General features: G+C 47.0%; 1 protein-coding gene across 1 annotated transcript in view; it reads right to left on the minus strand.

Annotated features, from left to right (window-relative positions):
- NWD2 (NACHT and WD repeat domain containing 2) overlaps positions 1 to 14,548 on the minus strand; it is a 179,423-nt gene extending 164,875 nt beyond the window's left edge. Inside the window, exon 1 of the mRNA XM_015076960.3 lies at positions 13,340 to 14,548. Within this exon, the coding sequence (XP_014932446.3) occupies positions 13,340 to 13,490 (151 nt within the window). The 5' untranslated portion in view covers positions 13,491 to 14,548. The remainder of the gene's footprint in view (positions 1 to 13,339) is intronic.
- Positions 14,549 to 15,605: the final 1,057 nt, after the last annotated feature.

The following is a 15,605-nucleotide window of genomic DNA, read 5'->3' on the forward strand; positions in this document are numbered from 1 at the left end:
ACTTTTTTTTTTTTTTTTTTTTTTTTTTTACATATTCTCTCTATGTAGATTATTCAGGCTTCTGAATAGTGACCCTAGGCTTAAAAGGGAACTTTAATTTTCACATCTTCTTTTTAGTGTTCTCAGATTTTTTTTTCCTTTAATATGTAATATCTTTGATTAACTCTGTTGCTTTTTAATCACTGACCTCAGTAGTTTCTGAATTCTATTTTAATTAGAGAATTTTCTAGAACACTGTCAACCGAGCACGGTCTTCTGCTTGAAGCTACACCCTTTGCTTAGCAACTAACGAGCATGCAGGTCCTACCACATGCAAGTAGGTTTTCAGTCTCTTTTACAGCTAACACATTTTTCCTCCTTTAAAAAGTGGTGATTCTACCAGTTCTGTCACTTGGGCAAGAACATTTCTCACCTGTTATTTCTTGGGCATTTTTTTTTCCTATTTCACTCTGGCTTGTTCTCCTTGCTTTGGCCAAATGAACCAAAACGAAACCCTTCTGTTTGTTGCTTACCCCTTCCCCACTCAGGGTTCACAGTTGCAAATTCACTACACAAAGAAAGATACACCCCATTTCTTACCCACAGGAGACATTACTAATCAATCCCTGAGCATGGGATGTGGCCCCAACGCATTTGTGGCTGCAAAACATTTCAGTCAACCACTAATGATTAAGCAATGAGACTAGCTTGCCTTCCAGGGTATATACTATTCCGTGTCTCTGTAATGCTTCGTCATCTTCAACTAGGCCAATCAAGTCTTTCTAATCTCTCAGTGCTCTGAATTCCTTGTTTGTATTGAATAAGGCTTCCTGCTGCCCAGCCCCAGCATGTACTCTGTGAAATATCCAGAACCACACTTCCTGCCACCTGCAGTGCTGGCTATTCTCAGCCAGGAAATGTTTCCTATTACTTTCCTAGTTCCTGTTTTCCCAACTCTCCTGAGACTCAGGGTCAGATCACTCAGACAGCAGCTGTGGCCCTGGCCTTGGATTTCAGTCCTGACAGCAGCCGGCACCTTTCTCAGGACCTGGGTCCCACCTAAAGTTGAGGGGCTGGGATCCTGCCTTGATTTTGCCAGATGCTTCTTACTATCCCCTCTGTCTTCCCCAGAGTCCCTATCTTGTGCCCGAACCCCTCCAATTATTATCTGAGTAAACTCTGAAGTTATTCTGACACTCAAGGAAATGAAACGAATTTCAACATATGTGCTCACTACGCCTCTTTGGTAACAAATGCTTTCTCTTCAAAAACAGTGCCTTTCTCTTGGATCTAGACTTACTCTCATCACCTACAACTGACCCAGTTCCCCACTGGCCACTCCTCTACAGCAGAGAGGTCCATTTCTTAGATTTGACACATCCTGGTCTTTCTCTTTTGACTAAATTTGATGAGCTCATGCCTGACTGGGATATCAGACACCACGGGTTGATCCCAATTTTTCCAAGTGCCCTTTGTGTGAAATACCTCACAAGCATGGTGTTTTGTTTGTTTATTTGGGGGGGGCAGAGAGAGAGAGAGAGAGAGAGAGAGAGTGTGTGTGTGTGTGTGAGAAAGGGGGAGGAACAGAGAGAGAGAGAGAGAGAGAGAGAGAGAGAGAGAGAGAATGCCAAGCAGGCTCCATGCCATCAGCACAGAGCCCGACGTGTAGCTCGAACCCATGAACCATGAGATCATGACCTGAGCTGAAACCAAGAGTCGAGTCAGACACTTAACCTACTGAGCCATCAGGGCACCCTAAGCACAGTATACTTTTGGTAGTTATGCCTGTATTTCCTCCTAGCTGCAGGAGTCTCAAGAATGAAGACAGTATGTATCTCTTACTTCCTCTGTAACTCTCCACACCAACCAGTTAGGAGTTTGACTGTACACAATGGGTATCTAATAAATACTGCAGGTGACACTTAAACTCTGAAGGAAATCTATTCAGTGGCAAGAATCTGACACTATCCATAATGGATCAGATTAAACTTTATGAAAGATAGCTTTTTAATTTTGTGGTTTCATTTCTGAGTTAGATTCTGTAATCACTCTTGGAATAAGACACCTGACATCTGGGCTTTGCTCTTTGTTTTGATTGTACTCATGTCAAAGCCTAGCAAATATTTTGGATTGAAAATGAGATTTCAAGGAAGCATTTCATTAGAAGTGGGTATTATTCTCTTAGAAACTACAGCTTTGGATGCCATTCAATCTCTTTATTAACTATCACGTATCCTTTTCCTAATTATACATTAGCCTACTTACTTTAATTTGCAGAAGGAATCCTGTTTGATTTCAGTAAAAAATATGAAAGATAAAGCTTTGAAACAGCAACAGGAAGGAATCGGTCTTTAAGTTAGTAGCACCAGACTTTCTTTTAGATTGTCCATAACTCAGCGTATATGTATACTTTTGAACCACCTCCTAGGGGTTTTACATTGATTTAAATCACATGACCAGTAAGGGCAAAACTTGTAAGAATTTTTTTGAGTTGCAAAGAACTCTAAGCCTTTATCAAACCCAATTACCCTGTAGATGAATTCCTGTCACACTACAGGAACTGTATCATTTGCCATTTTAAAAGGTGTTTGTGAGTTTGTTTTTGTTTTTTGGTTTTTTTTTTGGTTGTCTATTGCTGCCTATCAATCTACCCCAAAATGTAGTGGTTTCCAGAGAGATGAAGTGACCCCAAGGCCACCTGAGCCACTTGAAGCACTTACCTTATGAAAGTATCTGATACAGACAGCTGATATAGTTATTGCTATTACATACAAAGCATGTCATAGCTTATAGCTTAGCATCTTGTGTTAGATACCGGCCCGGATAGAATTTGGGCTGTTTCAAACTAGACATCCGATATAAGTGATCCTGTGTACAAATGTTAAAACTGAAAGAGGTAAGTATCTGGGTTAGGGGAGAAGCCCTTCTTCCCCTAACTGGAGGCTTCTTCTGGAGCATGGGACTCCTGGGTTCCTTTTACCTCCTTCCTTACTTCCTGGAACAGGGGTGGGAAGGTTTAAGGGGTGACTCATTTGACTGAAAATGTGGGAAAAAATAAACCAGGCAAGCTCAGTCCACTCACTCACTCCTTCCCCCAGGAATTGACCTGTCCACACAGAGGTCATGCCCTCTTCTCCAGGCTCAGTGTTTTGCGGGGCAGACCCTCCGGTGGCCAATCACTGCCAGTGTGTAGGTAGAAGAATGTCTAATTCTGGAGGTTAGTATCAAGAAGCACAAAAGCATTCTCCGTTATTACCTTTTCAGTAACAATGGTGGTATTTTCATCTATTTGCAGGCTCCGGTTTTTCTCAGTTTAGAATTTGGAAGGTTCTACAAGGGCACTGTGCACGGAGTCCCCATCAGTGTTCAACAACCCACTAATCAGCACAACTGTGAACACCTGTCGGGCACGTGCTACGTGCCAGGCCACCAGTTTACTCACTTTGCAAGCATTTACTCACTTAACCTAATTAGGACAACAACAGGCCAAAGAAACTTCACAATACAACTGGGGTTTGGGTAGCTTTTGAAGTTGGCCACCATTAACTCCTACCCCTCCCCCCCCCGCCCCCACGTGCATCTACCTCTGCTCATCTGAGAGAGAGGGTCTATTTCCTCTCCCTCTGAATTTAGGCTAGCCTAGGACTTGCAATGGACAGAACACAGTGAAAATGACATCCTGGGACTTCCAGGGCCTTAAGAGGCCTGATGGCTGCCATTTCCCTTCTCTCGGGTAGCCAATCCCCTACAATGAATCCTGGGCTAGACCTCCGAGTGAGGAGAAAAGCTGGAGAGCAAGCCCTCGTGGAGGAGCACTGAGGAGCCAGGCACAGGAGTGAGGCCTTCCTGGACCTTCCACAGCCCAGTTCCGCCCAGGCTTAGCTGAGTGCAGTCAAGTGAGTGACTCTACCCAACGCTCGGCAGAAGGTACCTACCTGTCTTCTTCAGGCCAAGCCCTACCTGGATTCCCCAGCAGGCACAGAACTGTGGGAAACCATAAATCATTGTTTTAAGCCACTAAATTTCAGCGTGGGCATCATGATACACGGCAGCAGACAACTGAAAAAAATAAAACGCATATATACACACACCCTTTAAAACAGTAAGTGGTGTCATTGCTACGGCGTGACAAGAATCTTAAAAGAGCTGTAGATGATTGACTAAACCATAAAGTCACAATGTCTTTGTAGCCGGCCCTATATACTCAAGTCGCACTCTTTTAAGTGGCTTTCTAAATGGGCCACCTTTAAGGGACAAACCATAGTTATCACCTCAAGACATCAGCTCCATTCTGTTGTTCAAAGGATAAAAGTTCTTCATTGAATAATAATCTCTTTCTATTCCCTCCAGAGAGCTCATCATCGCTTTGCCTCGTATTTGATTACCATGTAGGATAGTGTTTACACCCTGGCTCCGTTGGCTCCTCTGGGGAGCCCTCCTAACCCTCATTCTGAGCTCTAGGCTGGCTTACTCCTCCTCAGCGTCTCTCTGCTGCTCTGCTCATATCTTTAGCACGGTGCTCATCGCATATATTATTTACGTAAACTGCATGAGAACAGAGACCTGCCTGTTTTGTTACTGCTGTATTCTAGGCACCAGAACAGCCCTCCATGTGGAGTAAGTGTTCCATGAATGTCTCCTGGTTGAATAAGTCAATGCGCCTGCTTCCCCCCTGGACTAGACCCTGCGTGTTGGTGGTGAGTGTCCATCACCGCTTCCTTTCATTCTCTCTCTTGTGCTGGAAGCCTGGAAGGGCCTAGACTTACTCACTTCGAGGGTCCAAGTGCAATTCTGACTCTGCCGGGGGGCGGGGGGGGGGGGGTGCGCCTGCATGAGATATGGAGGACAAGGGAACAGGATAAGTTCTGCCTTGAGTTGTGGTGGCTGATACGCAGCTTCAGCAGACAGGCGTGTTTGTACAAACTGGCCAGCTACACGGCTCGCAGCTAGGACAACTGGCAGTGGCTTCTACGGTTTCCTGCCCTCTAGGTGACGGCTTTTGGAAACTGCCTAGCGGTATCCCTTTCACTCCTCAGACTCTTAACAATGACTTTTGGGACTGCGGAGTTCCCAGAAGTATCTGGAGTGCTTCTTGTTTTCCTGTGGAATTCTAACTGATATGCTTCCATAGACTCCATTTCTATAAGGAGGGGAGGGTTATCCTTCCATACCCAGGCCTGCACAGGATCTGGATCACAGCGGAAACTAATAGTGATAAAGAGAATAAGGGTGACCATGGCAAACATTTATTTCATGTTTACTATGGGCCCATCCCTGTTGTAAGTTCTTTATTTATTCAGTAACCCTTCAAGGCAGGCACTATTACTGTCCTCTTTCTACAGATTAGGAAACTGAGAACAAAGTAGTTAAGCAACGTGCTTAAGAATCACAGCACTAAAAGGTGGACCGTGGAGGCAAGCCCGGGCAGTCCGGCTCTCTGGTCTTGTACCTGCATCTAACATCTTCCCCTGCCTGAATGATATTTGCTCCAGGACGTGAAGATACAACCACTAGAAGTTGAGAATGCAGTATAAATGCTCTATGTGTATTTACCATAAAGTAGCAGTTCAGTATATTCTCCTTTAAGACTATTAACTTTGTGGTTCAAATAGCTGTGTGTATACACGCGCGCACACAGTTTTTTTTGCCGTGTTAACTTTATTTTTTCTTTTTCTTTTTTTTAAGCATGTATTCATTTTTGAAAGGCAGAGAGAGACAGAGCACAAATGGGGGAGGGGCAGAGAGAGAGGGAGACGCAGAATCTGAAGCAGGCTCCAGGCTCTGAGCTGTCGTCAGCACAGAGCCTGATGCGGGGCTCGAACTCACAGACCACAAGATCATGACCTGAGCCGAAGTTGGCCACTTAACCAACTGAGCCACCCAGGCGCCCCTTAACTTTATTTTTTCTGATTACTCGCAAAAACAATGAAAAAACAGGAAGCCTTAGATGGGGCACCTGGGTGGCCCAGTTGGTTAAGCGTCTGACTGGCTCAGGTCATGGTCTCATGGTTCATGAGTTCAAGTCCCATGTTGGGATCTGTGCTGACAGCTCAGAGCCTGGAGCCTGCTTCAGATTCTGTGTCTCCCTTTCTCTCTGCCCCTCCCCCACTCACGCTCTCTCTCTCTCTCAAAAATTAAAAACATTAAAAAGAAAAAAAGAAAAACCAGGGAGCCTCAGAAACAATTGACATTTCAGGGACGGTAAGAAGAACCACAGTGAAGAATATTCGTAGCTTTCATTTGAATTTCTTGATGCACATCTTTCTGCCTCTTGCCTGGGAGCACAAGATAAAGTAAAAGTCAAATAAACACTGGTTGCAACAACTGTAGGGAAAATACTTCTCTCTTTACTGTGGCTTCTGCCAAAACGGAGAACAAACGTTTCTACTCAAAGACATGGAAGAGAGAGCACGGGAACATGTAAAGACATACAAAGTCCACGTGGAAAAGGACAAAGCAGCTGATCACGAATACTATGGACAAACGTGCACGACCCTCAAAGTTGACCAGTGGATAAATCGGAGCGGGCGTGAAAAGGGACAAAAATAGGTGTTGGACAAGCTTTTTCTCCAATCCTGATGTCTCCCAACACACATAGGGAGATCCACTAGCAGAGTAGCCCTGGACAGGGCCATTACTTACTATTCAGGGCAGAAGTGTCTTAATCAGATGGATGCATTTGGAAGGAAAATCTGAGCACAAACAGTCCGGCCCCTTTGTTCTCTCTTATAAGTGAACCTGTCATTCTTCTCTGTTCTTCCATGTCTTAAATTTTCAAAGGGCCAACTCTGTCCACCAGCTGGGGGAAGGGGCAGGTTTATGCGCTGGTCCATTGCTGACACTGCCTGGGAGGATAAGTTTATGCAGTTCTGAAGTTCAGCACTGGAAAACCCTACTTGGCTCGAGTCCAAAGCCATATTTCCCCCAAAAGGTCCACAGTCCTTACCTGCACTTCCAGAATCCACAAAGTAATGAAAAAAAAAAATTTTTCCCCGATTCATCTGGCAGCAAAACCTTAAGTGACCTGAGTCACCAGTGGCAAAACGTGACCCTAACAGACATGAAACTACTTAAATCCTCATTTTTCCCCTTAGAGCACTGTGTTGCACGTCGTAGCCAACAGCCCCATGTGCCTATTTAAATTTAAACTAAGTTACAATAGATTCTCAGTCCTACCAGCCACATTTCAAAAGCTCAATAACAGCTATATTTAACTAGTACTACCACACAGGACAAGGCAGATGAAAACCTTCCAGCACTGCAGAAAGTACAGCTTAGAGTGAAGGCATGTTTCCTTATACACACATTCATATTTGCTTACGGGATATGACCCAGAGCCTACGTAATAAATAGCATATGTACCATTTTCTTCCTAAACCTAAAAAATATGAAATTCCAAAATCGTATCTGGCCCAAAAGATGATAAAGGAGCATGGGCCCACATTAGTTTTTACCAGTAATAAAAGCAATATCTTGACCTTCTATTTGCTTTAGACATTACCAGTTACGGACTAAATGGTTTTGTTCCCCCAAATTCATATGTTGAAGCCCCAAGCCCAAAAGTGAAGGTATTGTGGGGTGAGACCTTTGGGAGGTAATTAGGTATAGACGAGGTCACGAAGGTGCCCTATGATGGGATTACTGTCCTATTTATAAGAGGAGGAAGAGACACAATAGTTCTCTCTCCACCACGAGGACATGACCTTCTTGCCGGTGACCATGGAGGCAGAGGCTGGAGGGACAAAGCTGCAAGCCAAGGTCCACACAGCATGGACCACCAGGAGCCACCTGAAGCCAGGAAGAGTCAAGGAAGGACCCTTGCCTAGAGCCTTCAGTGGGAGCACAGTCCTGCTGACACCTTGATTTGGGACTTCCGGCCTCCAGAATCATGAGACTGTAAGTTCTTGTACTTTAAAACCCAGTTTGGGGCCAATGTCATGGCAACTCTAGGAAATGAAGACAGAGTTTGCTACCAAGAGGCAGGTGCTGCTGTAACAAACACCTAAAACATGGGAAAACAGCTTTGGAACTAGGTAATGGGTAGAGACTAGAAGAGTTGGGAGGTACATGCTAGAAAAAGCCACAACTGCCACAAAGAGACGGTTACTGGCAATTCTGGGGAGAGCTCAGAAAGGAAAGAGGAGAGCTGTGGAAAAAGATTCTTAGAGAATCCAGAAATTGTGAACAGAATATGGCCATTCTGCTGAACTGGCCATCCGGGCGACACCTAAGACTGAAACCAGGAACATGTTATCACCCAACAGAGCAGAGGCAAGTGCCATAAAGTGGTCAACGATGTCACTGAACTGTGTTCTAGTGTTTTGTGGAAGGTAGCACTGGTAAGCCAGGAAACTGGACAAAGGGGTGGCTTGGTTCCTCTTGCGTGCGGAGGGGGAAAAAAAAAAAAAGGAACCGAGAAAGGAATTGTTAAAACAAAAAGGAACCAGAACTTTAGGATCTGGAAAAGTCTCAGCTTATCCGTATCACACAAAAGGACAAACCGAGAGTTTTTTGCTCTGAAAACCAAGAGTGTGGTCGAGCAACCCTTTGATATGGGTGTAAATCACGGACCACCCCAGCAGGGGCAAGGTTCAGCTGGAACTGAGGAAGACAGGGGTTGCAAGGAAGATAGGTGGACTGAGATCCTGCAGCATTGAGCCATAAGGCCATTCAGCTGTGGTTCTTCAACACAAAGGGAGAATGACCTCAAAGGAGATTTGGAGATCATCAGGGTTGCATCTTGGTTCAAAGGTAGGGGAAGGCATCACCTGGACTTCAACAGGTCAGATGGCGTCATCCAAAACCTTGAGGGCAGCGCCTCCTGGAGTCTTGGTGGGTAACTCCCTTCCACAGAGTTACAGATGTAGCACTGCCACCCCCAGGGGGTATGGAAAGTAGAGCATCAAACCAAAGACCATTATTCTAGCGCTTCAAGACCTAATGGTATTTGCCTTGCTAGTTTTTGAACTTCCTTGGGACCCTTCATCCCTTTTTTCATTCCAATTTCTTCCTTTTAGAATGACAGTCAATCCTATGCCTCTCCCACCATTCCATTTTGTAAGCACACAACTTTTCTGGTTTCACACGCTCACAGCAGGAAAGGATTTCTGCCTCTGGATAAATCATATCTGGAGTTTCACCCATATCTGATTTAGATTGTATTTAGACGACACTTTGGGCTGTAGACTTTAGAACTGATGCTGGAGCAGGTCGAGACTTTTGGAGTTGTTGGTATGGAATGAATATCATTTTGTATGCAACAAGGACATGAATTTGGGGAGGTGCAGGGACAGAACGTTATGGCCTTAATATTTCTGCCCCTCCCCCATTCATATGTTGAAGCCCTAACAGCTAATGTGATGGTATTTTATTTATTTTGAGAGACAAACACTGCACAGGGGATGGGCAGACAGAGAGGAGAGAGAGAGAATCCCAAGCAGGTTCTGAGCTGTCAGCGCAGAACCTGACATAGGGACTCAATCTCTAGAATGGTGAGGTCATGACCTGAATGGATATCAAGAGTTAAGCATGCTTAACTGACTAAGTCACTCGGGCACCCCTAATGTCAGGGTATTTAGAGGTAGACCCTTTGGGAGGTAATCAGATTTAGATGAAGTTATTAGAAGATTTAGATGAAGGATGGGATCAGCATCCTTATTAAAGAAAAAGAAGAAAGACCAGAGCTTGTGCTCTCTGTCATGTAAGGACACAGTGAGAAGATGGTCATTGGGAAATCACAAGGAGGTCCTGCACCAGGAATCACACTTGCCAGCACCCTGATCTTGGACTTGCCAGCCCCCAGAACTGTGAGAAATAAAAGGTCTGTTGTCAAAGCCACTCAGTCTATGGTATTTTGTTGCAGCAGCAGCCTGAGCTAAGTAAGACATTACTGTGCTCTAAACTGATTAAGAGTTAAGGCAGGGGTGCCTGGGTGGCTCAGTTCATTAAGTCATTCGACTCTTGGTTTCAGCTCAGGTCACAATCTCTCAACTCATGGAATCAAGCCTGACATCAGGCTCTGCACTGACAGCATGGAACCTGCCTGGGATTCTCTCCTCTCTCTCTCTCTGCCTCTCCCCTCCCTTCCTCTCCCTCTCTCCCTCTTTCTCAAAACAAAAACAAAAACAAAAAAAACCACAAACCAACAGGAATTGAGGCAAAGAGGATTATTTATTAGGCTCCCATGAATTTCAATACAGGGAGAGAATTATGCTGGCTCTTCTCCACATATTCATGGACAATTCAGGCTCATCACAGTGGAAGATTTTATACACGTTTTAGAATCACTGTTCCAAAAAGGTATATGTGCCATTCTGGCAGAGAAGCATGGCTAAATAACTAGAAGACTCCCAAGGATTAATACAGAAGCCACAGATGGAATTTCTACCTTGGGTGGAAGGTGGGACTAGATGAAGTCCAAGGCTTATTCATGTAAGAGAATCTGGGACAATGCTACTGTCTCGCCCACACTGGTTCTTCTCCAGTGTCCTTAATGTGGCGTGGACTGGTCGTATGCAGATATACTTTTGGACCAAAACAGGTCCATTAGAGTCCAGAACATTCTGAAATTTCCTTGAATGCCCTTGAGGCTACCCCCTCTGGTGTAACTGAAGTAGGTCAGAGCAGCCATGTTCCCTCTCTGTTAGTCAGCTTCTGGCTGGCTGTCAGGATTCAAGAGTAAGGATAACACTTATCCACTATATATCCAGCTGATTGTCTTGTCCATGTGGGTGGAAGAGATTTCACAGAAATCTGGCATAAACCTAGGCTGGGCCACAGAGTACCAAGAGAGATGTTTTGAGTCCCCTGAAAGCTCCACGTTATTTTGCTACACAGGTTCAGGCAAGTAGCTTAACCTGGCACAGCCTTAGTTTCCTTATCTGTGAAACAGGGAGAACAACCCCTGGTCCACCATCCTGACAGGATTGGGGGATGGATATCAAAATTAAAATACTGAATGAGCTAACACATGGGAAAGTAATTTTTATGTATTACCTTTATTATTGATAAGTAAAGTCCATACAAGCCTTTTAAAGCAATACGTATTAACACAATAACCTAAGGGAGACCCTAGCTGAATTCTTAAACATATTGCTAGGAGTTCAACACAAAGCAGCTTTCATCTAGAGCATGAATTGATTTCCACTTGTAGAGAAAAGCATGAGATAATGTTCTTTGTCTTAATTGGACAGTGGAGAAGCTCTTGAGTATTGGCCAAGAATCTAATATTGGATGGAACCAAAACACAACCATTTGCTTCCTGAATTGCATCCACAAAAATTTCTTGGTGGAGTGCTGCCTCTGATAGAGCATTTACCAAGATTGCAAGGTTTCACGCACAGTCCCCCCAAAAATACCCGTCTCTGTCTCTTCTATTTAATATACCCTCGACTCTCCAATTTGATCAAATCTGGGTGCTAACCCTGTTACAACTTCTCACGTAGAAGTCACATTTCTGGTCCTTCAAGATCAATGTACAAGCTTAGCTCAAACAGTAAGCAGGAGACACGAAAGCCTCCCTTCTGTTTGCTTTCCTAAGAGTAATAACATATGGCAAAGCTTTTAAGAAACTAGAAAATTTGAAGAATCATATGGACAAGCTTATGAAAAAAATGACATTAATCTTAAATATTAATTCATTATTAACCTGACTTAACACACATTCATGATCATTGATTTTTATTTTAGAAATTACAAATTTAAAGGAAAAACAAACTACTGATATTAACATTTTCACAGTATTTTTGAAGGAACATGTTTAAAGAAAAACAGTAATTTTGCTGGTTCTACATCAGCAGACTTAAACACTTCTCATGAAATTTCTTTCAAGCTTAGGAGAAGTGAAAATTTTAAGACAACATTTTCTAACACAATTCTCCCAACCACTTAAAAAAATGTTTTAGCATTAAAAAAAAAACAAACACCTTGAATACTTAAATTGCAGATTACCAGTAGTCTTTAAACAGGCTGCATATCTCCATGTTTTCCTTTATTCAGACTTAAGTAAAAATCCTGGAAGACATATCGGAGATTTTAAAAGGTTTTAAAAGGGTGGACAGTAATTTCCTAAATGCCTCAATTATTAAATTTTGTGAAAATGAGCTGCAAACTTTATTAGCACAGTTGTGCCTCTGTCTCAAAAAGTATACAGTCTTTCTATTATTATATAGGTAACTGTGAGTTACCTATTTGAGTCTTTCCCCAATGCCCTGACATAATGTAAAGTTTCCCTGAGATTTTTGTTTTGTTTTTTACAACTTCTTTAGAAAGTGATTTTTGTTAGTCTCTCAAAATGCTATTCAAAAGCAACCAGACTCTTGGGTTAAAAAGATTATATCTAATGATTGTTAACGCTTACTTTTTGTCAGACTCAAAGCTTGTTAGAGTGCATAAAAAAAAAAAGGCTCCTGCAAAACTTATCTTATGGCCACACATTTACTTTTTCTAGAAAAGAGCAATTCCTGCAGTTTTATCCAGCTTAAGTCAAATGCTTCCTACTTCTTCACTTACTAGTAAGGAAAGTTAATATTCAGGTCCTAAAACTCAAAGGCAGTGTTGAGCAAAAAAAGAAATGAACCATCCAGCGCTCAGCCGCTGTGATTAGCGAATGCGAGAAATCAACAAGTTTGCGTTTGGCGCCTACCAGGTGCCCAGCCTTGAGCAGAAACAGGCCTGAGTAGGTCAGGTTCCAAACCGGGAAATCAAGCCCGGGGTCCAGCTGTGGAGATGAACTCCTGAGCGCTCGCCACGAAACCAGCGCCGGGATGAACGCCCATCTATCCCGGGGCCCCACAGCGCGTTTCCTCTGCAATCGCTGCGGGCCTTCGATTCACAGAGGATTCTTCTGCCCTCCAAAGCGAAGGGCACCGTCGCACTCACAAGAGGCTAGTCTCAGGGAACCCCATATGCTCACCCCGCTCGGCGCGAACAAGTATCAAGGGAGGAAGCCCTTCTTCAGGACCCCGCAGCTGAGCCGGGAGCGAGACGAACTACTATTTGCGTTCGCGACAACCCCGGAGAAGACACCGCTAAAAGAAAAGGTGGTAGTGGAAGCAGGTTGGCGCTTCCAGAAGCGTCTAATGCCTCGGACGTTTCTTAGCTCGATCTGAATTAGTAACCCGGGCGAGGGGCGCGAGAATGGGGGTCCCAGGGGAAGCCAGCGGGCAGAGGGGATGAGCGAAGGGAGAATAAAAGTGATTCAAATGAAATTCCCACGCGCTCAGGCCATCCACGCTTTCAGCTGGAGGAAGGGAGATTGGGGCACGCACGGCGCGCCCGGCTGTGCTGCGGAAACTCTCTGGCTCCCGGCGCGCGCGGACGGACGGAAGGACTGACGGGCAAATCCGGGCGAAGGACTTACCTTCAGGGTTGGCGCTGATGAAGACCCGCACGCTTCGCCCGGCGGGCACGAGGTGAGAAGGCAGGGCGTTGAGGTTCCCGGAGAAAGCCGCCCGCCGGAGCGCAGAGTCCCGGGGACAGGGCAGCCTGGTGCCCGCGCCGGCCGGCCACATCGCCCTCTGGGAGGAATAGCCGCCGCCGCCTCCTGGTCCTCGGTTCCTGCCCGCGGCTCCGCGGAGCAGCTAGGTCGATCCCCGCAGGCGGCGCGGCTCAGAGCCGCCCCGAGCCCGAGGCGCCGCCGGCGAGCTCCGCGGCGCACACCACCGGCAGGCGCGGGGCGGCCATACGGACCCTCGGGCCGCTGACGCCGCCGCCGCCGCCGCCTCCCGGCCCTCTGGGCGTCAGCCTTCGCCCGCCGCCGGGGGCTCAGCACAGCAGCCGGCGGGAGGTCAGCGTGGCGGTGGCGGCGGCGGTGGCTACGCGCGCGGCGCCTCTTTGCGCCGGGAAGCTCCCGCGCCGGCCGCCCAGCCCGCGGCCATCTCCCCGTCCGCGCCTGCCGCGGGAAGAGGGGTCGCCGAGGTGACGGGTACCGAGCGGAGGAGAGCTGCTCGAACTTTATCTGTTAAAGGCGTCCGACTTTATGGGAACGTCCTTCCGCGGGGCGGTGAACTCACCCGCGGCTTAATGGGCGGCAGGGGCGGGGGCCGCGGGCTGCCCGTGGGCCTCCCGGGCTTCTCTGAGGACGATCCCGAGCACGCGTGGCTGTCTCCTTGGTGGAGAACATGAAAGAAACTAGCCCGAGATCCCTCTGACTCCTCCAACTCTCCTAAAGGTCAAACAAGCCCTCAGCATTTTGGGGAACGCACGCCTACCGGCGCCGGCGCCTCTTTGCCTACGTGCCGCCAATTCCGGCCTCAAAGTTAGACTCACGCACTGAGCCCGGCCCCCGAGGGTGCAAAGCATCAAAACTCGGGACCCTTTTGAGCGTCCTGGAGGGGCTGTCACCGTCGCCCGGCCTCAGGTGGCGCAGGTGACTGTCTTGCCGCTCCGCTGGCCTCACGCTCGGCAGAGCCCGGGGTTTTTATAGAGAAGCCGCGCCGCTCACGTGCTCCTCGCCGCGTGGTCGCGGAACCTTTCCAAGAGTGGGTCTCCGCGGGAAGCCTTCCCGAGGTCTGGAAGGCTCCAGAGGGGTCCTTCCTGCCCCCGCCCTGGCGCATTACTGGGCGGCTCCAGGAGCCCCGTGCCGGCCGGTGCGCGCCTGGGCCCGGCAGGCCTTTGGGGGCTCCGGGGAGCGCTGTTTGGCGCAAGAGCCCGCAAAGTGCAGGTGGCCACGGATTGGGGCGGGGTGCGAGAGATCAGAGTTGGCTTTTGGCCGCTTTTCCAAGTCCCTGCAGGCTTCGCCTGACGCTGATCCGACGGGGCCAGAGCGGTCGCGGAACTCTGCTACCCCGGGGTTGGGAGTCGTAGCTCTAGGGGTCTGGTCTACGGCGGGGTGACGTAAGATGCCGAGGGACCCCAACGTAAAATCACCGTCTTCGGTGCCTGCTCACTGCCCTTGCCAAGTACTGCAAATTCCAGGACAGGAAGAAGACCTCGTAGAATTAAAAGTGATTGTACTTGGGGTGGGGGAAGGGAGGAAGTGTGTTTGGAGCCTTAATTGGAGTTTGGCGTCCAAACCTCTCATTGTGAGCTTTGGGGCAGGAACTCCTGGCTCTTAGAGAGGAAGAACGGCTTTTCCAAACCTTTGGGATTGGAAAGGGGGTGCTTGGGCACAGGGTGCGGGCAGCTCAGCTGCAAATTTTATCTTCTCACCTGGGGCTTCTGGCCTCCTCCTGGCCTGCACTTCTCCTAGGTCCTGCTGGTGGCAGTGAAGTCCTATGCACTGCTGTTTATTTTCTGACCCCACCCCGTTCCCAAAACATGCTTTCTGGGGTAACCTTTCGGAAGAATTGGGTCTCTGGGTTTTTAAGGCTGCCTCTCCACTACTGGGAACCAGGGGGCAGTCAACCGTTCGTACTCTGTAATAATTTGATGCAACCAGTAAAGAAACGTTGAACATACCCAGGCATTTGTTCAACTGATTCCATTTAGCAAATTATCTCCTTCCCTCTCCAGCTTTATTACTCCCAGGTGGGAACATTGTCCGGCAGGAAGGAGGTCTCTGAAAGATTTCCTGATATCCCAGGAGGTATGGACTGAGAGTTCTGGAACAGGTCATGAATATACAGTGTCCGTTACAGTACCAGCCTTTATGAATATACAGTATTTATTACTGGAGAAAAGAGCCA

This window comes from Acinonyx jubatus, chromosome B1 (assembly GCF_027475565.1).
Source record: "Acinonyx jubatus isolate Ajub_Pintada_27869175 chromosome B1, VMU_Ajub_asm_v1.0, whole genome shotgun sequence".
Lineage (NCBI taxonomy): Eukaryota > Metazoa > Chordata > Mammalia > Carnivora > Felidae > Acinonyx > Acinonyx jubatus.